General features: G+C 47.0%; 1 protein-coding gene across 2 annotated transcripts; it reads right to left on the reverse strand.

Moving 5' to 3' along the window:
- Positions 1 to 1,034: 1,034 nt before the first annotated feature.
- On the reverse strand, positions 1,035 to 22,369 carry PARP16 (poly(ADP-ribose) polymerase family member 16). Of its 2 annotated transcripts, none has more exons than XM_037502731.2 (6): positions 22,196 to 22,369; positions 12,121 to 12,258; positions 9,781 to 9,987; positions 6,828 to 6,999; positions 5,311 to 5,452; positions 1,035 to 4,003 (listed from the first exon to the last, which is right to left on the reverse strand). In XM_037502731.2, the coding sequence occupies exons 1-6, from the start codon at positions 22,367 to 22,369 to the stop codon at positions 3,868 to 3,870; spliced, it is 969 nt and encodes a 322-aa protein (XP_037358628.1). In that variant the 3' UTR covers positions 1,035 to 3,867. The 2 variants fall into 2 exon arrangements, with proteins under 2 accessions (XP_037358628.1, XP_037358627.1); XM_037502730.2 differs by having other exon boundaries at positions 1,035 to 4,006.
- Between the last annotated feature and the right edge of the window lie 701 nt (positions 22,370 to 23,070).

The raw sequence follows: 23,070 nt of genomic DNA on the forward strand, positions 1-23,070 counted from the left end.
CCCACTCTGTCTCTGGTGAATCCTCTCACCCTCCCGCACACCTGGCCCGCACCCCAGTTCTTGCATAAATAAATAAATCTTAAAAAAAAAAGAGAATAGATCTTATATATTCTTACCATACCTACATTTACATATGTAATTGCCAACTATATCAGCAATCTTATTGCAGCAATAATTTTTTATAACATACACATGTATTAAATCATCACATTCTGTATCAGGTATCATTTGACTGCTCAGCAACATTTGACATGCTCATCAAGCCTGACTTTCTGGCTTCCAGACACTCTGCTGTCTGTTTCCCTGGGACATTCTGGCCCATTTCCTTTGTTTTGTTTTGTTTTGTTTTGTTTTGTTAGAGATTTACTGATTTATGCATACAAGAGCTGGGGTGTAGGCCAGAGGTGCAGGAGGATGAGAGGATTCACCAGAGACATTGTGGAGAGCAGAACAGGCAGATCCACTGAAGTACACTGCTGAGGGGAGCAGCAGGGAAACAGGAGAGGTCTGCTGCGCCATGTGGGTCAGTTCACTAGCTGGGGATCAAACTCCTGCTGCAATGGCTGTGAATTGCTTCATAGTGCTGAGACTTAACCCCTACACCACTAGGGAGGCCCTGGCCCATCTCCTTTGCACGCTCATCACCTCTGCTGGGCCATTAAAAACTAATAATGGGGCCTCCCCTTGTGGCGCAGCAGTTGAGCACTGGGCTGCGAAGCTGACCGCAGCCTCTGCAGCGCCGGTTCAATCCCTGGCCGCCGGCGAGGGTCCCACATGGCGCGCAGACCTCTCTTGCAGCGTCCACTGCTCCCCTCAGCAGTGTATTTCATCGATCTGCCTGTTCTGTTTCCCGCTCTGGCCCTGGTGAATTCTCTCACCCTCCCACACCTCTGACTGTACCCAGTGCTTGTATAAATAAATAAATAAATCTTAAAAAAAAAAGTTAAAAAAAACTTAGAGTATTCTTTAAAAAAAAATAAAAATAAAAATAAAAACTAATAATGATGATAATACTTTCATTATCAGCTATTTGCTCTGTGCTGGGCACTATTTTATTATCAGTTTTTTTAATGCTTAAAATTATTTGAAATCCATTCTCCAACCACCAGTCAGAGTGACTTTTCTGAAAACCAAATCCACTCATATCACTTCCTTGCTTTAAACCTTTGGGCTTTCCCACGCCCACAGCTTTTAAGGTTTTTCCATGGTCTGGTCCCTGCCCACCTCTCCAGGATCATTTCTCACCACAGCCTCTTCCTTCATGACTCTCCTTGCTTGTACTTCTCCAGTAAGAACTCCAGGATTTTGCCTAAGGATTCCCACTGCCCGAAACACTTTTCCTCCCTCTCTTTGCTTAACACCGATGGCTCTTTTAGGATTCCATAGAATGTCAACTTTTCTGGGGAGTCCAGGATGGCTGTACAAGTACAGTGATAATGAGAATGACACTGAAACCAGTTTCCCAGGTTCAGCTCCCAGCTCTACCACTTCCTAGCTTCATAACCTTGGGCTAGCTATTAAACTCTGTGACTTCCATTACTTATCTGTAGTGAGGATTAAAGAAATCAGTGCAAGGTATCCCACAGTGCTAACATACATCACTTCCATACTTCCTGACCCTGGACCATATTAAGATACTTTGCCAAGTATCTTCCAAAACTCCTTCTTAACACCGTATATGCCAGCCCATGAATCCTGTCCATCTGCTCACCTTGCTAGACTGCCAGCTCCAAGAAGGCAGAAGCATTTGACTTGTGACCTGGATCCTGCTACTATTTCTGGTGCCTTGCACATAGCAGGTGCTCATATTTGGTAAACTAATGAGTAGAAATGCAACACATACTAGAGATCCTAGTGATGTATGTTCCCTGGCAAATGGACACCTTGAATAAGAAGAGAGGATATGGGGCTTCCCCGGTGGTGCAGCAGGTTGAGCACAGCACTGTGAAGCTGTCCGCAGCCTCTGCAGCGCAGGTTCAATGCCCAACCGGCCAGGGAGATACCCACATGGTGCGGCAGATCTCTAATTGCACCCGCTGCTCCCCTCAGCAGTGTCTTTGGTCTGTCTGCCTGTTCTGCTCCCTGCTCTGTCTCTGTATTCTCTCCCCTTCCCACACCTCTGACTGTACCTCAGTTCTTGTATAAATAAAAAAATCTTTTTAAAAAAAAGAGAGATGTGAAATTATATTCGTGTCTGCTAATCCAGCTTTATGTTATTAAAAACGCAGTACAGGGCCTCCCCTGGTGGCTCAGGCAGTTGAGCGCAACGTTGTGAAGCTGTCTGCAGACTCTGCAGTGTGGTTTCGATCCCAGATGGCCAGGGAGATTCCACATCGCGCAGCAGACCTCTCCTGACTCGCCTGCTGCTCTCCTCAGCAGTGTATTTCGGTCCTTCTGCCTGTTCTGCTCTCTGCTCTGTCTCTGGTGAATCCTCTCACCCTCCCGCGCCTCTGGCCTGTACCCCAGCTATTGTATAAATAATTTTTTTAAAAAAGAGGATACAAGTTTTAGCCACAGGGCACACAAGGCAGACTGGCATTGAGATTGAAAGTAGTTACAGTGTGACTGGATAATTAGGAAAATGCCTTTATTATTTTTGAAGTGTTCCAATATTCCATGTAAAAACCATGATAACAGTTTTTTTCACAACTTCACAAATTATAGAAAAATGGCTTTCCATTTCTCCCCCTCCCCTAAATCAGACAGGGTTCTGTTATGGCTGAAAATCCTGCAGGAGAGAGGGACAGAGAATACAGCAGAAGTGGCTCTCTGGGCAGCCATAGACTTTTCCTGAACATTTAACACCCAGGCTGAGTCCCAAGGACCTTGATTCCCTCTGAGGGGGACATAGTTCCATGCATATCTGTGGCACTAAGGCAGGCCTGTCCCAAGGCCACCAGCCCACAGAAGGCCTGCGGCATGGCACTTGTGGCTGGCAGGCCACAATCAAGGCAGCTTCGTGAGAACAAGAAGAGGAGGCAGGCCTGCGGCTCAAATCCCTTTCTCTCAAATGCGGCCAGGAAAGAGACTGTGGATGCTGGCCAAATGGTGCTCTTAGTTTAGAAATTTCCCCTTTTCCTCAGCTCACAAAGACTAATTTTTCAAACAGCTATTTAAAAAAAAAAAAAAAAAAAAAAAAACAGAAAACAAACAATTGGTTCCATTTCAGCTGTAATCAGCAGCTGGTAATTTTTAGAAAAAGACAACTTGAGTTGCTCATTGTTCAGTTCATTTTTTTAATGAGGTCTCTGACTCCTTTCTTACCCACGCTAGGGGGAGGGGGTGGTTACAGCTGTAGCAGAAGGCTGTTTGTTGATCTGAGAAAACTGTGAAAATGTTTTGCACTCACATTCAAAGGCTGAAGGAATTCAAAAACAATCCCACTGACTTTTATGAGAAACATGACTGTTCCTCTTGGGTGTCTCAAGTCAAAACAAGGCAACTGCCTCGTGATTTATAGTCCCCACTACACATTTTCCGCCTTCCAGAAGGCATTAGAGAAAGGTCCAGCGTCTGCCAGGAGCAATTGTAAACACACCACTGACAGCTTGGACATGCTGTTTTTAAATGCAGCAGGACTTTTTCCTTTGGCCCTAGCTGAGAAGCCAACTCCCTAGGAATGTTTAGGAAGGAGCAGACAGGAAGGCTCCCCAAAACTTAAAGAGTGTGGGACCAGTGGGCCCCCTGACCAAAATGTGGCCTGGAGCATCATCAAAGGCAATCAATACATTTATGGCATATGAAATTATCCGGTGGTCCCAAACTGATCTCCAGGCACAGCCCGGCGAGACGTGGGGCACGGAGGGTCGGAAAAAAGTGGTCATAAGGCACATGGCTGAGGCGGCCCCCACACCAGGCCCAGAAAGGTTATCTCTTCGCACGATTCCAAAAGTGTTGGAAAGCTGAGGAGTTGATGACACTCACTATGAGCAGCAGCAGCAGATATAGGGATATCATGACCGTAAACCAATGGCTGGAAAACCAGGAGAGCTGGCTTGAAGCCCTGCTTAAGGGGGAAAAAAAAGTGACGTTGGCAAAAGGAGAAAAACATTTTTTTTAAGTGTATGCAACAACTTCTGGCTTAAAGAAGACGAAATGATGAATTTCATCCTCTGAGCGAGTCATGAAATGAAGTTTCGTGCGTGCTCCTTTGCTGGAGAAATCTGGGGCTGCTGGCGCCGACACTGACACGCCTTTCACCAGAACATTTTCTAAATGTACAAAGACAGCTATGCAATGAGCTCATCCTGATCTTCGCTTTTACAGCTCCTCTTGTACCTTTTATAACCCCTCTTTTCTTAAGCAAGACTTTGGTATCTAGAAGAACAACCTCGCTCGGGGTGTCTGTCCAGATGGCAGCAGGTGATTTAACAAAAGTCTTTTCACTTGTAGACATGCACAGACATCAATCCAAGCGAGGGAAATCCTCTTTGGCCCACTGGGAGATGATCTAAATCATCCAAGAGTGCTCTAAAGAGACACTCCAGGGAGAAGTAGGAAGGAATGGAATTTTCAAGTAGAAAAAGCCAGATGATATTAAACCAAAGGCTAATGTCCACCAGACTCGGAAATCCTATAAAAATTTCCCAGATTTGGAGGGGAAAGAATTTTAATGTCTATGAAATCCTCAAGTGTAGAAACCACTGGCGTGTAAAAGCAGGAGTAGGGAATGTGAAGTGACTCCCTTTCCTGACCTACTACTCATCTGCTGCTCACCCCTGTGAGAAGCTCTACCGTGGACCCCAACAATACAATGACATCTCAAAACGACCCCTGACCCTGGAGAGCCCAGAACATCCCCCCATGACCATACTGTGGAAACATGAGGCATCCATCATGGTTCCAGGAGCTGGAAAGCCTCACCTGCTGTTGGGCTCAGCACCCTCATCTTGAAGATGAAGATGAAGCAGCTCAGGGCCAGAGGAGCAGGCAGTGGTTCAGCAGCCACTGTGGGAAGTGCCGAGCCGGCCATCGTCTAGTCAACACCCTGCCTCTCAGTTGAACGTGACTGGTATTCAGACAGCAATCAGAAGCTCAGTGGCTGAGGGGCCTCATGGTTGGAGCAGCCAATTTGGCTTCATACAGTCCCTCAGGCTAGTTGTGTTTACGAACCTCTCTCTTCCGCCCCTGAAGAGCCAGTCCTCATGGAACCAGCACCACCTCTTATTTGATCTATAGTCCTTACCGTTCCCCATGCCTCCCACTGTGCTTTAGATACTTACATATATCTGGGGTCTAAGGCTGGGGGATAGGGCTAAAGGCTGCCACCTTTAGTTGTCCCCCAGGACCTCACACAGGGACCATCCTTACCTCTTGGGCTGCTTCTGCGCATACACTAGCAGGTACTTCACTCTCAGGAGCTGGTTATTGGTGACCACAAAGTACTTGGGAGGGATGTCTCCCCCTTCACTGTGTTTAATTCTCGCCCTCCTGCGATCTATCTCCTTGGAATCTGGTAACAAGAGTAAAGCACAACTTTACTTGCAGAAGGAGGGAATACAATAATAGAAGAAGCAAATTATGAAAATGAACAGAAACAGATCAAGTCTCTTGATCCTGAGAATACATAAGCCTCAACAGGCTGAAAAAGCGGCACTAAAAAACAGTGACAGACAGACCAGGGTAGAAAAAAAAGAACAGAAAATATTATAAAAGAGAGACAGGGAAAAACCTCAACCGAGTGAGAAAATAAGAGGGAAGAAGCAGATTAACAGCAAAAACAATAATAATCTGGGGTGGGAACGGAGCAGGACTTGACCTGAAACAAGTCTCTTAGCAAGCATTTTGAATTTGTCAGGCTGGATCCGAGCCTCTTAAAACACTTATATTCCACCCTTTGTGCTAAGACTTGTTTAAAAAAATCCAAAACTGTTCTTTTAGTAACATGAAAAAGCTTTACCGAAGGGGGGAAAAAAAAGGCCAGAGCTTCGTGACAGCAGACATTGCAAGGTTTTGTTTTGATGTTTAATGTCACTGTTTGCAAGCTTCCTAAGAATTATAAATGCAAATATATTCATGCTGTCTGGTTTGGAAGGGTGGCGTCAGACCCGGGCCGTTCCTCAGATTCCAGTTGGTTTACATTAGAGGCCAGGAACAGACAGTTTTCTCAATTTTCCTTATCTCAGTGGAACCAAAAGTCCGGTTCGGGAGACTAGAATGACAGCTCTGTGATTCTTCCACCTTTAAGCAAAAAGCAGGGGGCACAGGGCAAACATGCTAGTAAGGGACATATGAGGTGGGGTGGGCAGTGGACTGCTGGCAGGCAGCTAGTCATCTGCTCCCTGGAGAGTCAGGAATTTGCTCCCCAAGGCCTCATTTGCCCCTCACATCCTCCAGGGACTCTGGAACACACCAGAACAGCCGAGAAGGACAGGGTCTGGACCTACATCTTTAGCTTCAGTTTAACAAGTAATTATTGGACTTCAAATATGTACCCTGCTCCTTGCTGATAACAGGTACCTAAGAGTGAGTAAGACTAGTTTCTGCTCTGAAGGGGCCCGTGCTCGGGCCTCATACATGTTAATCTCATCTCCTCCCCAATGTTTTCCCTCAGCACTTGGCCCCACCATGACTACTTTTTCTCTGAGCTGCCTTTGTAGATGTCACAGCCCCCTCATCTGGCACGCCTTACACACTGCCCTGTATTAAGTGATATAGAGTCCATTATGTGTTCAATCCCTAAGGAGACTACTCACTTCTTGAAGGCAGGTCCCTGTCCCATACTGCTCTGGACTCAATCTATCTCTCAGCAGGCAATGGGAACTCCACCCAACAGCTGGGCCAACAGCAAGGGCGTCAGCCTAGCGCCTGGCCAAGCACTCACTCACCCTTCTTCTTGATTTGGCACTTGACATCTGGATGGTCAATGACCTCGCACACAGCCACACAGCTGAGGATGGGGCCCAGGAGGCTGCGCTGCCACCCATGGCCGTGAGGACTATAAATGAGAGCCAGGCTCAAGTCACTGGTGAGGTAGGTCCCTTCTCCAAACAAGGATGTCTGGAACAGCAGATGCCAACAGAGAAAGAGGACGTGATGAATGCAGAGCTGGCACAGCAAGATGACACAGGTGTTCAATAGAATCGTACACACAACATTTTTAAATCTTTCTTTTCCCAGCAAAAGGCATAAGATCAAATAATCCCATGACATCATCATAGATTTATTACTAAATACAGTCTTATCTGACGACATTTTAACTGATTGTGAATGTGGCCAATTAGCTTGGTGAACTATTAGTTCTTGCAGTCAAGATTGAGAGGGAAAAACATAGGTATAAGAGTCCAAACAGACCTGAATTGAACCCTGCTTGTACCCTTAACAAGCTGGCAAGTTACATAAACTATCTGGGTCTCAGTTTCAATGCTGATAACAGAATCTCCTTCATAAAGTGACAGATGAGGAGTCAATGAGATAATGTACACAAAACATCCAGCAGGAGCCCTGGCACACAAGAGAGGCAGGCAGTGTATGTACTGTAGCACATACAATAATCCCTTGTGAATGTATTAAGCATTTTATATGGGCTTGCAGAAGCAATTTCACACACTTATATTTGGGGAGGGAGAATCATACCTGAGGGGTCGGTAATGTGTGTCATTACTAAGAAAAGAACTGAATGTCTCAGGCCAAAAACTGTAACCAAATAAGAAAGGGTAAGTTTCACTCCTTGTGTAAGCACTGACCAAGAAAATGTCCAAAAATCTAGGATACAGCTCCCTGATGGTAGGTGTTAACTTGGGGGCCTCCCTAGAAAGCATGCAGGTAAAAGAAAAGGATCTCAGGTGAAACATCTGCAATTTGAGGCTGTAGCAGTCAATAGCAAACACATACTTTGCCAGTGGTCGACATCAATAATTTGCCATATGGCCAACATAAAAATGTCCATGATGGGCCCCCATTCACACTGACTCAGAATCCTTCTCAACACACAACACTCCAGGTAGCTGCTACCAATGGATGGAATCTGACATTTGAGTTGAGGTTCAACTGTTATCCCTGAGCCACAGTAGCAGTATTTCAAGACGACAAGTGGACTCAAACTGCACACTGAATTGAGAAATTAGAAATTGAGAGGAACTGAAAATTAGGAATTGAGAAATGGCCTATTCAGTGATACCAAGCTTCCATAAAAGCCAATTAAGTGAAACTTAGGAGAAATGAAATGAGACATTGTTTGGTCTTTAGGAAGCCTTTTGCCACGCAAGGCAGTGTCCCCATGCTTCAAAAGCTGACATGGACATTGCATTTGCCTTGATCTGACCTCACAGCCATTCTCTGCTACATCTGCCATGTTTGTGCCCTTCCCTAGACTTGAGAAGCAAGAACAAGGCTGCTGTGAGCAAAGGTGTCCAAGACTGTGAAACTAGAGGTACCTCAACCATGAAAACATATCACAGCTTCAGCTGATAGGAAGGCTCTCTCAAGTCCTTGACTGAAATCCCAAACAGAAGAGGCCAGAAAGCATACACTTTATCCAAGGACTCAGCAGATACCTCTAATCAACAAACTCCTGGGGCAATAAAATGAAGGTTTGGTGTTACAAGAACATAATCTGCAGGCAACTTCTCCAGGTCAACTCTGGTGTGAAAGGGGGGCCTCTGGATTCCAGTAGCCTGACCATGACAATAAGCTCAGAGCCAGTATAAACAAATCCATCACCCTCAGCAAAATCCAACCGCGCTAATCAGATGCAGCAGTGATGGGAAAGTCTCCCTAGCTCTGGTGCTGCATCAGCCCCAACTGAACCTGTGGATGATGGAGCCAGCCCTTCAGATAAGGCAGATGCTGCCACAACTGGTGGAAAAGTCTGCAGCTCTTCAACTACCCCTGATTCCCTTGACAACACTTTCTACAGGAGCTACTATGTCCTTGGTGCCTAGGGAGGGAAGAGCCCTGTGCACACATGTACTGTTTCAGTCCTCTCAGCACACCCGAGGACGGTCACCTTATCCTATTTTACAGATGACACTGAAGCTCATTGCCCAGGGCCACAGAACTGCCAAGGTAGTCTTTTTTGGTCCCTGTTTGTACTCTTCGTCTACATATGATTAAGGGGCAAAATAAGTGCCAGCAGAAATGGGTGGTTAACATTGTTTTGACTCCTAAAAAAAGGGAAGGAAGGAGCTAAAAAGGGAAAGGACCTCTCCTTAACAAATTCTTCAATTTCTCCAATGGCCAACTTTGTTGTAATGTCTACAAGGCAAGTGTTACCCAAACTTCACTGTGCATATGAGGCACCTGGGGGTCCCAACAGAGTGAGATTTCTATCAGATGCCCCAGGGTGGGCCTGAGATTTCACATTTCCAGCAAGCTCCCAGGAGATGTGGAGGCCTCTGGCCCAGAGAGCACATATTCACTATCGAGGGTTGGCCACACACCGTGATCACCTGTGAGCTTTTCAAGTCTACTTAGGTCTGGGCTCCTTTCAGAGTTTCTGATTTGATCAGCTAGGATATAGCCAGTCACTGGGATTTTTAAAAGCTCTCCAAGTGATTCAAAATGTGCATCCAAGGTTGGAACTATTTTTAAACTGATGCTTCTCAAACTGTAAATGGCATAGGAACTACCAAGGAGTCTTATTAAAATGCAGGCTCTGGCTCATACAGTCTAGAGGTGGGCCCAAGGTTCTGTGTTTTCACAGGCTCCCAGGTGGTGCTGCTGGTATGCTGTGGTCAGCAAGGCCTGAGTGAACCTACCCACCCCTACTTGCAATACCCCCCTCCCAGGGTTCTGATCTCCCTCCCCCATTCCCACCATATTATCAGGTTTAGGCCCCACCTTGTTCAGGTGACAGTGCAGGCCATTGTGGATGATGGAATGGAAGTTTTCGAGGCGGCTCCCATGGAAGGCATAGATTAGGTCTCGTTCTCCTTTGGTCTCATAAAATTTGGCGTTCACTGGGTCAGAGTACTGGATTTCAAACAGAAAGTCCGGCACGGGGACAGGTGTGTGAGGAGCACCAGTCAGCTTTTGGATCTTTTCAAACTTGAAAATATGAAGGAAGCCACAATTTTATTTGGGAAACTGGTAAAATGTGCTGACAAAATGGCGCCCTAAAGCCTTGGTCAACTCCTATGGGCTCTATCAAGAGAACATATGCTTTCATGAGAACAAAGACATCAATTTATAAACAAGCTCAGAGCTCAAGATTGCTCTCCTCTAGTGTTTTTCCTTACAGTAGGGTAAGGAGCAGGACTTGCTACTTCCAACAAAATACTTCTTATTTTCATAATACTTTCACATCTATTTCCTGCATTTCATCTACAATACTCTCAAGAGATACGAAGTTAGGATTGATTGCAAAAATGGCCCCAAATGTTTCCTTCCACCCCAGTCCATACACCCCTCTGCAATGTGACTTTGCAGGTGGAATTCTAGCAATATTCCATCGAAAGGTGGAATCTACATCTTTGTCCCTTCAATCTGGGCTTGGCTATATGACTTGTCTTGGTCAATGGGACCTTGGTAAACCTACAACAAACATAGACTAGTCATTCCTTGTCTGCTAGTAAGACAAGTCTGTTCTTTGTCTTATTAGCCTCTGTAAGGGAGAGCCTCTAGAAGAGTACCCCAGCCAGAGAAGCCAGCCCAGCTGAAGCTGTGGACATGTAAGTGAGACCACCCTTGATCAACCAGCAGCTTGCTTCCTATCCTAACCCTTCCCATCCCTCCATACAGAGCCACACAGAAGCAATCAATGTTGTTTTAAGCCACTAGATTTTAGGGAAGCCTTGTTGATACAGATAGGTAGGCTCCTTCCTAAAAGGTAATAATCCTCTTCAAGGCAAAGACCACATCATTCCCATGATTTCTAAAGAATAAACACAGACCATAGCCAATATGTTCTAAAGTTTTCTCTGAATGGTGATTAAATGAGGAAAAGAAGGGCAAAGTAACAAATACTGTTATATTGATGTCAGGTTGCCATGAAATGTCCTTTATTCTGAGGTCAGGACTATCCTCCATGTTGGGGCTAAAAATCCTTTTATAAAATGACAATATATGGTAGGTTGATGTCTTTACTTGGTCAAAATAAAAAGCTGATAATCCTGGGCCCAACATACCATTTTTAATGGAACTTAACTGGTCTATAAGCAAAAGTCAAGTAGCCATTGCCTTATCTACTTTACCTACAGTACCAGAATGGCCTCAGTACTTGATGCCTATACAAGATCTGAATAAATCACAATTTAACAACAACAACAACAGAAATTAAAAAACCTAGGGATCATCTAGGAATTATCAGACCAGCATAAACTATGGGTCTCTTGACTCTGATTCAGGGCTCTTTATGTTTTACCATCCAACACAGACAGACATCCCTAGATACGAGAATCTTGGATATCAAATTTTAAGCTGCTTAAGGGGATTTTTGTCTTTGACAAAAGCTTATAAGCTTGAAAGTTCTTAAGTTTGATTATTGATTAATTTGCAAAGAACAGCACAGATAAACTCCTAAGGCCACTCAGGAACTAACACCATATCAGGAATCCTCTAGCCCTTGTCATCCCACTCTGTGCCTGGAAGATCCCAGTGTCTGGTCTGTGGCAGAAACTGTACTGGGAGTGACACACATTTTATCATAGTGCCCCTCAATTTATAAATAGGGAAAGGGAGATTCAATAATGGATAAAAGTGGGTTTTGAAACCAGGGCCAGAGGATTTCCACACTTCAGGCGCTGCTGTTTCCTGACAAGTGAACTTGACCAATGTCTCTAAAGGTATGATCAAGGGCCTAACCTTGTCAGAAAACCCTGGGTGCTGATACCCAACATTTACCGAGTCCCTGAATATGCCCTTTCTAAGTGTGAAAATTCATTCTACTCTCACAGCCAGTCCAAGTATATTATTATCCCCACTTTATAGTTGAGGAAATCAAGGTGCTGAAATGTACCCAGTAACCTGCTCAAGGTCAGACAGCTAGTAAGAGCGAAAACACAGCTTAGTAATGTCATGTGCAAGTTTCTGGGCCCTACTGCAGACACAGAATCAGAATCTCTGGGGCAAGGTCCCAGGAATCTGCATTTTCAACAGGCTCCTCAGGCCATTCTGGATCATAAGGAGGCTCCAGGGCCTGCCAGCCTTAGGAATCTGTGACCCTACAGACCAAAGTCTCACCTTTGACTTCCCTGTACTGTGGATTGTCAGGACCTTTGAGGATAAAATCCAGCTCACCAGGTCCCAGGACCGTTTGTCTTTGTCTCCGGAGGACTGGAGCAGTTCTTTCAAGTTGGGTAACTTGCTAGCATCGGCAAGCTGAAGTGAGGAAAAACCTCCATTAGACAAAATGATAACCAGGGGCCCTCTAGTGGTAAGGCCTGTGACTTGCACTTCTTTCCTCTCAAGGGATTTCCTAAGAGGGAAATGCACAGGATTATAGAATCCCCTTTCCAAACATACCAACTCCCAGAGCTATGAACCTTGAAAGGTTATTTTGAAACTCATTTGGTATAAAACCTTGATGTGATTTTCAATCTTTATTCCACTTCTTGCTACTACTGCAGCAGTAACATTAATGTCTGATTATGGGTTGACACCTCACTGGAAGTACTACCAAATACATGGTATACCAAATATAAACAGCAGAAATGAATTTCCCATTAACCTGTTACCCTAGAGACTAGATAAAGGCAGTATGGCAAGTGTGCATGTAACTTGTCATAAAAATGACCCAGAATGGTAAACTGCACCCAGGCAGGAAGTTAACTGCATGGGAAGGCATGGTTTTGTTTTTTCTCGAGCGTGGTGACATTTTGTGAGGATCCTGGCCACTGTGTCTAAGCATTCTTACAGGAGTTCAGCCTCTGTGGCTTCACATGCTGAAGCAGCTCCTGTACCCACCCGATGCAAATCTCACCTCCTTACCCCAGAGCCGCTCTTGGGGGCAAAGACTAACTTCTGCACCTCTGTGAGGACTTCTGCAGAAACGGGATACCTGCTGCTGCCCTGCTGAAAACCCTGATCCAGCCCAGAGCCTTCTGATTGAAGCTGGCCCTAGGGTGGCTGCAGTAGGTTTCTGGGTGGGATAGTTTAGTTGTCACTATAGCACCTTTCTAAAATTGGAAAGACTCTGAATTCCAAAACATATGTGTGCCAGGATTCCTGATAAAGAACTCAGGCCCAATATTTTCTTCCCAGTATGGTCAGGACTTCTGGGGGCCAAGAACTATCGATGGGGCCTCCCTGCTGGTGCAAGGGTTAAGTCTCAGCACTGTGAAGCTATTGGCAGCCACTGCAGCATGAGTTCAAGCCCCAGCCAGGGAGCTGACCCACATGGTGTGGCAGACCTCTCCTGTCTGGCCACTGCTCCCCTCAGCAGTGTATTTCAGTAGATCCACCTGTTCTGCTCCCTACTCTTTCACTGGTGAATCCTCTCACTCCCTGCACCACTGGGCTACATCCCAGTTCTTGTATGCATAAATAAAAAAATAAATCTTAAAGAAAAACACATGGGTGTGTGGATGTATAAATTCTCCATGAGTGTTGGTGCTACATAGTAGGGAGGCAGAAAGGTAATGATTTTGATTTAAACCTATTCCTTGTCATGACAAAGGAAAGTGATGTAAGGGGACCAGGCAGGACCTTAGTTGGGTAGAAGCCTGGGGTGGACAGCAAAAGTGTGGCAGAGGATGTGCTGAGTGACCTGGGTTTGATGTGCAAAGGCACAGCATGTAGTCAGGGAAGTGGATGGTGCTGTGGTTAATTTGCAGGTTCCCCTCCCTGGTGCCTGGATCCAAACCTGGGTTCTTATTCCCCATGCTAGCTATGAGCCCTAGTGAGTTGTTTGACTTCCTGTGTCTGTTTCCCCAAATATATAAGTGGGATAATATTAGTAGCCACTTCACAGGACGCCTGTGACAGTTAATCACATTAAGCAAGTACAGTGCTTAGAGCAATAGGCAGGTATCAAGTACTCTAATGTTAAGGGGACTGCCAAGATTGTGGTCATCATGAACTGCAGGTTCAGGTGGCGGCCCTAGAGTGCAGGGGAGGGGTCACCATGTGGACCAGGAGTGAGAAGGTGACAAGATCAGCCTGTGAAGGGCCTTGCACACCACCTTCACCCCCCACCCCACCCCACTGCACCAGTGAGGACTTTCATAAGCAAATATGGAGCCACCAAAGGTAACCTAAAGATGTGTTCCTCAGGTGGCCACCTACATGGTCTGCTGCCTACATAGTGCAGAGGACATCTGGAGCAGCCTGCAGCTCATCTTGACCTCTTCTTCCCTTCTTTCTACTTCCGTTTCACACTCGTTCTTCCAGAGCCAGAGCTGAATCTTCTCTCCCAACAGCCCTATGTCTTTCCTTCTCTGTGCTTCTACAGCTCCCTAATAAAACATTCCAGTCTTCAAGGTCAGCCAAAAGTCTCCTCCCCCATGAAGACTTCCCTGATCACTCTTGACATCTGTGCTCCTCAGCCCTTCCCTTGTCAATGCTCTATGCAGAATACTGCCGGTAGTTCACTCTCTCAAATCTGGTTTGGACAAATGCTTCCTGAAGTCCAAACATATCTTCCATATCCTGGAGACCCAGCAGCCAGCTGGGAGCCTGGTATGAAGATCAGAATGAGATAATAACAATTACTATTGGTAAGGCCTTATCATGTGAGAAGTTCTAGCATCATCTCATTTTATCCTCACAAAGGCTTATTTTAAAGGCAAAGAAAATGAGGGTTGGCAAGATTAAGCACCTTGCCTGTGCCACACAGCTTCAGCAGCAGGGAAATGACATGAAGCCAGGCAGCCTGACTCTGGAGTCTGTTCTCTGTAATGCTTTCCTACCAAATCAATTGGAAAATTCAGTAATGGACTGAACATTTTTGCCGAAAGGGGCAATTCCAGAAGAACTTGGAGACACTGTTTGAGAAGCTAATCAGGTATATTCCCAGAGTCTCCCACCCACCCCACCCCTAATGATACAACCAAGACAGCTAGTGACTGTCCTAACCTTCTCAAAGGCAGGAAAAGGCGTGTGTATGTGCAGTACGGAGCAGGTGCAGGAGAGAGAAAGCCCTCCATCAGACAAGACTTATGAAGCCCTGAGGAGAATACATGCTGGGTGTTTCTGGGGTTTGGTGGGGAAGGCAGAGAGAGAAGGGTTCATGGGGCAGGGAGGTAAGGTGGGACCTGGTGTGATGGGGAAGATTTGGAAAAAGCACTCCCACTGGGAAAGAGCATGTGCACGCGGACACACAGAGAAGTGAATAGCGCCTGTCCCAAAAGGTGGCCCCCTGACTCAAATGATCCCAGGGCCAAAGAGGTGATCAGCATGAGTAAGGGGAGAGTCTAGGAAAGAGTGGTGCAGGCTATGTCAACAGGGAGGGCCCAGCCACCCACTACCAGCTGTGTGCCCAAGGGTGATCTCCACCCAGGCTGTGCGCCCTCCAATTTTTTCTTATTTTATAAAGAAATCAACAAGCTGCATTTTTTAAAAAATATTCAATTTCTAAAAGGCTAGAGGAGAAACAAAACTGATCAGGTCACAGACCACACTTCTGTTCTGGGGAACAGGAAGGATTTAACTGAGAGGGAGCTGTGGACACTTGGAGAGGGATATGGGCCGTGTCAGAGTCACAAGGGTTTCAGAAATGTCTCTCAGGAAAGAAGTGGATTCAGTGACTGAGTGGCCAAGGGCAAGGAACCACCAAGGGACAGGCAGAGGAGAAGACCAATGAAATAATGCAACCTCCCTGCTGTGAGTCAGGAATAGGCAGGACAGCCCAGGGGCACTGCAAAGTTGCAGATCACAATCTCCTGGGAAGGAGGCCCAGGAATCTGCATTTGCATGTTACCACAGGTGATTCTTATCACCAGAAACAAATGGGAATAACCAGGTTTAGCTGCTAAACAATGATGTCCTAGAAGGGCTGGCAGCAGGAAAAAAGAACATTTTTTTATAATCCTTGTCCAGGAAAACACCAGAGGTCATAATTACTAGATGTGGGTGGAGGTGCTGGAAGGAAATAACCAAAGTTACAGCCAAGGTCCCCAGCCTCAGGGATCAGACAAATAGAACGATACCTGGAACCGTAGGGTAGGTGGGATGGGGGAGCTGGCGGCTGCTGAGTTGAAGGCTGGAAAGGGGTAAGCCCCAGATACAAACAGATACACCTTGCTTGCACAAATCTAAGGTATGAAAATCTAGACTCACTAAAACAAACTGAGGTGAGAGCCTACAAGAGAACTCTTCACAAATGCAGTCATGATGGGAACCCTTTAAAAGAGTGGTTCTCCACCCTGGCTACATGCCAGCATTACCTGGGAGCTGGAGAGTGTCTGCCACTGGCATAGATGCTGATTAGCTGACAAAGACAAAAGTAAGAGAACCTACATACATCACTGAGGTGTTAGGAAGATTAAATGAGTTACACTAGAAATAGCTCAGGACATGATTGGGCAAATAGTGAGTGCTACTGGTATCATGTGATACTGTGCTGTTATTACCACTAACCAAACTAATCAAATGTCCCTCTCTAGGGGCCAAAGAGGTGATCAGCATGAGTAAGGGTCTGCTTAGGAAAAGCCAGCACTTCTGGGATGGCTGGCAAAGGAGGGGGTGGTGTACACTGGAAGGATGGATCCCACCCTGGGTTCTCCATAGCACCATGCCACAGGCTGAGACATCTTTCCAGCCACATTCTCACTGAGAGTCACATCACATTACATCTATGTCCCTATCATTTTATATCTGTATACTATCTCTTCAGATACCATCTTTGAGAGCAGAGAAATAAAAAGGTGATCTGAGAGGCTGAGCACTTTACCTTGAGATATCCAATATGTACCCAAATGAACATTTTATTGACCGAACTGAATCTAATTGTTAAAGCAGATGGTTGCTCATGAAAATGATCAAATCAATAGGAGAAATTTCAAACTACATATTCTCTTCAAGTAAACAAAATATCCTAATGCCCAGATCTCATCAACCTCAGACCAATTAAATCAGAATCTCAAGAGGTGGGACCCAGACATTATTATTTTTTTTAATTTTTTTAGATTTATTTTTAATTATTTATGCATACAAGAACTGGTGTGTAGGCCAGAGGTGTGGGGAGGGGGTGAGAGGATTCACCAGAGACAGAGAGCAGAACAGGCAGATCCACTGAAATGTCCTGCAGAGGAGAACAGCGGATGAGGCAGGAGAAGTCTTCTGCACCATGTGGGTCAGCTCTCTGGCCAGGGTTGGAACTCATGCTGTATGGCTGCTGATAGCTTCATAGTGCTGAGACTTAACCCCTTGCACCACTAAGGAGGCCTCATGACATTAGTATTTTTTAAATCTTCCCAGGTGATTCCAGTATGAATCAATATTGAGAAGCTTATAAAAAATGATCTCCCTCAGTAAATGCCAATACTCAATTTCCAGTCTAGAAATTAGCATCAAAAGTTTTCCTTAGAAAGGTTGTTAGCCTGTGAGTCAGCAATTTCAACCTCTTGGAATTTATCTTAATAACTGGAGACATAAACAATGATTAACATAGAAGGATGTTTGCCATAGCACTATTTGTAAAAGCAAACGTTAAAAAAAAATTGTGAACGAACCCTGAGGTGAGTCGTGGCCCAGCTGTCCCTTAAAGGATGAAGAACAGTTTACCTGGAGAAAGAGGGGGATGGCATGGGGAGGACAGACACGCCCCAGAGTGAGGACAGAGAGGAACTGAGCCTGCTTTAACCCAGATGTCAGCAGCAAGAGAGCCAAAATGGTTAATGGGAACAGGGTAGGCTAGATGTAATGCTTAACAGACCTGTGAGCACACAATCTTGTTAAAATGCAGGTCCTGACTGGTAGGCCTAGGAGGGGCCTGATATTCTGCATTTCTAACAATCTTCCTGGGGACACCATTGTGCTGGTCCTCAACTTGAGTGGCAAAGTGCCCAGAATTAATACAAAGGAACCCTGGCTCCCCTGCCCAGCTCCCACCTATAGGCTAGTGGAGAACTAAGGTATGGTGTTTTCTAGGGGAAAAACAAAACAAAGCTGAAGTTGGAGGTTAATAATCAGGGGTATAGGATATCCCAAGAATGCTCAGATTCTCTGACCTGATAAAGGTTTTGCAATCCTTGTCCCAAGGAACAAGGTCAGAAATCTTCAGACTGGGTGTTCAACAAGCATCCAATTTGATTCCTAAAACAGCTGATAAGCATCTCCCAGGTCAGGCACTGGGAATACAAAGAACTCCCAGGGCCTCCCTTGGTGGCACAGCGAGTTGAGCACAGTGCTGTGAAGCTGTCCGCAGCCTTTGCAACGCGGGTTCGGTTCCTGCTGACCAGGGAGATATCCACATGGCGTGGCAGACCTCTCCTGTCTTGCCTGCTGCTCACCTCAGCAGTGCTTTCAGACCGTCTGCCTGTTCAGCTCCCTGCTCTGTCTCTGGTGAATCCTTTCACCCTCCCGCGCCTCTGGCCTGTACCCCAGCTCTTGTATAAATAAGTCTTTAAAACAAAACAAAGAACTCCCAGTGTAAAATCAAAGAGGTCACTCAGAATAAAAATGTTCTCAAAATGTTGTCAAAAATGGCACCTGATGGGCCTCCCCGGTGGTGCAGCGGTTGAGCGCTGGGTTGCGAAGCTGCCCGCAGCGTCTGCTGTGCCGGTTCGATCCCCGGCTGCTCCCCGGCCACTGGAGGAGGGTCCCATATGGCGCGCAGACCTCTCCTGCCGCCCGCTGCTCCCCTCAGCAGTGTACTTCGGTCCTTCTGCCTGCTCTGCTCCCTGCTCTGGCTCTGGTGAATTCTCTCACGCTCCCGCGCTTCTGACTGTACCCAGTGCTTGTATAAATAAATAATCTTTAAAAAAAAAAAAAAAATGGCACCTGAGAAGATTTGGGGCTTTGAAGACTGTGACAGGATAAATCCAGGGCCCTGAGTAAAGGTTCAGCTGGGGCATGCTCAGAAAAGCAATCATAAAGTAATTCAAGTTAGAGGACAGTTTTTGGAAACTGCAACATACGTGTTATAAGTGTGTAACAACATCTTGTAGTGCAGAGAAAATTAAAATGGCTGAAAGTAATCAACTATTTCACATTACTTCCCAATGCTTTTAGCTAAACAAATGAAAGTGAGAGATTATTAAACAGTTCCTTACCTCCCCTCTTCCAGTAACCACAAAATGATCCAGAAGGTCTAGTCCAGAGTTGATTTCCTTTTCTTTAAAAACTAACCTTTGAGTTAAATACAGGTCAAGATGCCAAGTTCACGGCATCTTTTCTGTAACCCATGATGTATGGCAAATGAAACCTAGATTTAGGTAATAAGAATGTGTGTGCCCCCCTTTGCCTGGGAAGCCAGTCCCATGTGCAGAGAATCTGTGCAACCTGCTGGTTTCCCCATGATGGCACCCACTAAGGAATATGGCAACAGAGCAGGGCAGCAAGTATCTGTCTGTGTTTCTCCAATGGCCCTTGACAGAAAGGGTGCACTCAAAAGGGCCCAGTGAGCCCCATGAGAGAGACGGTCTGTCCCTACAGAGAGCTACCTGAATAGCCCATGCTTTCCTATGGGACTACAGATATGGAGGAATGGTCTTCCCAAGCTGAGAGCACTGACACTATGGGGAGGGATGTGGGAAAGGGTGAGCTCTAACAGGGACACGTCTCCTTTATTGGTATAAGTTGGATTTTTTAATAACAAAAGTATACTCAAATATTACTTACATAATTAAAAATAAACTTTAGATGTTGTAGAATAAATACATTTTTAAAAAGCATAAACAAGGGCCTCCCCAGTGGCGTAGCGGTTGAGCGCTGGTTGCGAAGCTGCCCGTGGCCTCTGCAGCGCCGGTTCGATCCCCAGCCACCGGAGGAGGGTCCCACACGGTGTGCAGACCTCTCCTGCCGCCCGCTGCTCCCCTCAGCAGTGTACTTCGGTCCTTCTGCCTGCTCTGCTCCCCGCTCTGGCTCTGTTGAATTCTCTCACCCTCCCACGCTTGTGACTGTACCCAGTGCTTGCATAAATAAGTAAATAAATAAATCTTTAAAAAAAAAAAATAAAAAGCATAAACAAAAACAATTCCAAATCTCCCTTCGCTTTTTTCCTATATGCTTCAAACAAACAAGATTCTGGGGCCTCCTTGGCGGCCCAAGGAGTTGAGATGCAGTTTGATCCCCGGCCAGGGAGCTACCCACATGGCACAGCAGACCTCTCCTGTCTTGTCCGCTGCTCCCCTCAGCAGTGTATTTCAGTCCATCTGCCTGTTCTGCTCCCTGCTCTGTCTCTGGTGAATCCTTTCACCCCCCACCCCAACTCTGGCCTGTACCCTAGTTCTTATATGTATAAATAAATAAAATCTTTAAAAGAAAAAAAAAAATATTCTGTTTGCCAAGGAGACCTTCCAGAAGAGAGAGTACACTGAACATTCTCACTCACTTTCTTGGTATAAACTATAAACCGCATAGTGGGGCACAATCTCTGGTGATTTTGGTTCATCTTACTCCTCTCTCTCCCACTGCCTACTCCTGTCCCCAATCATCTCACCCCACCACCATAGAGGGCTCTTAGTAACGCATCCTGGATCTCACTAATGCCCTCCCTTGCCCAAAGAGAAAATCTACACATTTTGGCAAGACATGCTCAGCCCTGTGTGCTCATCTCTTCCTGCTTCCCACAACAGCCACATTAATACAATAGACTTGTCCTTCGCAGCAAACTCCTGACTTTCTGCCCATTCTGCCACTCCTCTGAATAAATACCCCTTTCTTCTTCTCTGCTCCTTGAAATTCGACAAGTCTCTAGTAACAGCCTGGCACCACTGCCATGATTAGTGCTCCCTGACTCCAGCCCACTGCCAGGGCCCTGCTCTGGACTTCCCCAGAGTATAGCCAAGCACACTGTTAACCTCTGTATTCTTTGTTAATTCTGTATTCACAGCACCCGGCCTACAGCAGGAACTCCATAAATCTATTGACCAAAACTGAAGGAACTTTCATGCCTAGGCTCCGATATCACAAACTCACAAAATCGAGTATCTGAATTTGCAAAACAAAGCTTGGGGGAAATCTGTTCAGCTTTCCCCTTTCTCTGACTTCCAATCTCTTCCTGTACCCTGAAATGCTTGGGCACAGTGGTCAAGACCTAAGCTCCCCTCAATTAGAATGCAGTGGGCCAGGTGGGGGAGGTCAAGGGGCTGAGCCTTTGCCCCTCAGCTTCCTGAAAGTGATAGCAAAGAGAGAACCTAACAGTGACCACCTCATCAGAGATAATTCTAAGCATATTGATTCTGAATGTTTCCTTTAATCTGTTAATGTGGCTCATAACATTAATGATTTTTTTTAACATTAATGATTTTCTAATGTTGAATTAATTTTGCATTCCTGGGATAAACTCATCCTGTTAATGAGGAATTACTCTTTTTTTTTTATACATTGCTAGCTTCAGATCCTAATATTTTATAGAGGATTTTGACATTTATACTCAAGAATGATATAGATCTGTAATTTTCTTTTTTGTATCATCTTTATCAGATTCAGATTCTGGGTTATACTAGCCACTTTCTCAATACTCTGGAATAGTTCATGTAAAACTGGTATTACTTATTTCAGTAATTGGTAGAACTTACCAATGAAGACAACCAGGCCCTGAGCTTTCTTTTAGGAAAAATATTTGACGATTAATTCAATTTATTCAATAATTGTAGGCTATTTTGGTCTCAGTAAATTATAGTTTTCTAGGTAATTCCAAATATTTGGATTGCAAAGATAACTGTTATCCAGAAAGCTGACCCCTGGGTGAACTCTGCCAGAAATTAAGTGCCTTATGAATCATCAGAAAAATGACTGTTCATATACGTACTATACACGACCTAGAAAAGTCGTGTTCATACAGAACTTGAAGATGGAGGTCCAGGTGACTTGGTGACTTTGGGTCTTTAATTATTTGCAAAGGGACAGACAACTCCCTATTTAGCAGAATCAGTTGCTGCAAATCAACAGCTACCGCTGGCCATGCTAAAAGAAAATTGGGGGGGGCTCACACCACTATTCCTTACTTCACTCCTGGGAATCGCTTGTCTTCAACACGAGAAAACAGTCCTGGAAGACACTGGGGTGTGGGGAGTGTTTTGGGTGCGTGGACACCTTCCCGAGGCCCGGCTGGGGGTGCAAGTCTGGGGCCTGGTATGTTTACAAACGCCGGTTCCGCGGGCCACGTGGCCCGGGCCGGCGCGGGGCGGGGGCGGCATCGGAGCACACTCACCAGGGCCTCAAAGTCCTTGCAGTCGCGGTGGGCATAGGACGCGGGAAAAGGCCGCAGCACAGAGTCGCGCTTGTAGCTCTGCAGGGCCGAGGCGAAGAGGCTGCACCGCAGGTCCGCGGCCAGCACGTCGCGGCCCGCCGCCTCCCTGACGGCCGCCCTGGCTGCCGGCTGCATCCCAGGCCGCGGCCCGTCGCCGGGGAGGGCGCGCCGGTGGGGAGCGGGGGCGCTGGCCCCGGGGACCGGGGGTCGGAGGGGACCGGGCTCCCGTCCGGGGCGGAGCTGGGCAGAGGGCGAGATGACAGGGGTGCGGCCGCGGGCTCGAGCGTCTCCTGCGGGGTTCTGGGCCGGGGCGCCGGCTGCTGGGGGCGGAGACCGACGGCTCTAGAAGGGGACCCTGCCCGGGGCACAGGTCAGGACAGGTGGGGGGCCGGGCCTGGGGCGGGGCTATGACAGGGGACGGGACGACAACGGCGGGAACGTGCTGACACGTGTCCTCCTCAGGGGTCCGGGACGCGGGGCGCCCCCGGGGGACGGCGGGTGGGGCTCCCCGCCAGCGCCGGGCCAGGCTGCGGTGCGGCCGGCGCGCTCCTGAACGGCCTCCGGGTGTCGCTGCCGGAGCCCCGGCGCCCTCCCCGCGGCCCGCGGCCCGCGGCGCCGCCTGCTTCCAGCCAGCCGGGCACGTCCGCCCGCCGCGCCCTGCCCGCCGGAGGGCCCCGCGCCGGCCGCGCGCCCAGGCCTACCTCCCTCTCCGCCGCCGGCTGCCCGCGGCTCGCGCCCCGCCCCGCCCCGCCCCGCGCCGCCCCGGCGCCCGCCCCCCACCCCCCGCCCCGGAGGCCGCGCCCGCCCGCGCGACCCGAGAGGTCCCCGGCTTCCCA

The sequence above is a fragment of the Talpa occidentalis genome, unplaced genomic scaffold (genome assembly GCF_014898055.3).
Source record: "Talpa occidentalis isolate TD23 unplaced genomic scaffold, MPIMG_talOcc4v2.1 talOcc4.11, whole genome shotgun sequence".
NCBI lineage: Eukaryota > Metazoa > Chordata > Mammalia > Eulipotyphla > Talpidae > Talpa > Talpa occidentalis.

Bases quoted from the DNA above. Each gene is read 5' to 3' on its own strand.
- PARP16 (XM_037502730.2), bottom strand. From the start codon at position 22,369: ATGCAGCCGGCAGCCAGGGCGGCCGTCAGGGAGGCGGCGGGCCGCGAC. The intron at 9,988-12,120 runs GTGAGACTTTGG...CATATTTTCAAG, and splicing joins ACAGTACAGGGAAGTCAAAG to TTTGAAAAGATCCAAAAGCT. The intron at 4,007-5,310 runs GTAAGGATGGTC...TTCCCCCTTAAG, and splicing joins GCGCAGAAGCAGCCCAAGAG to CAGGGCTTCAAGCCAGCTCT.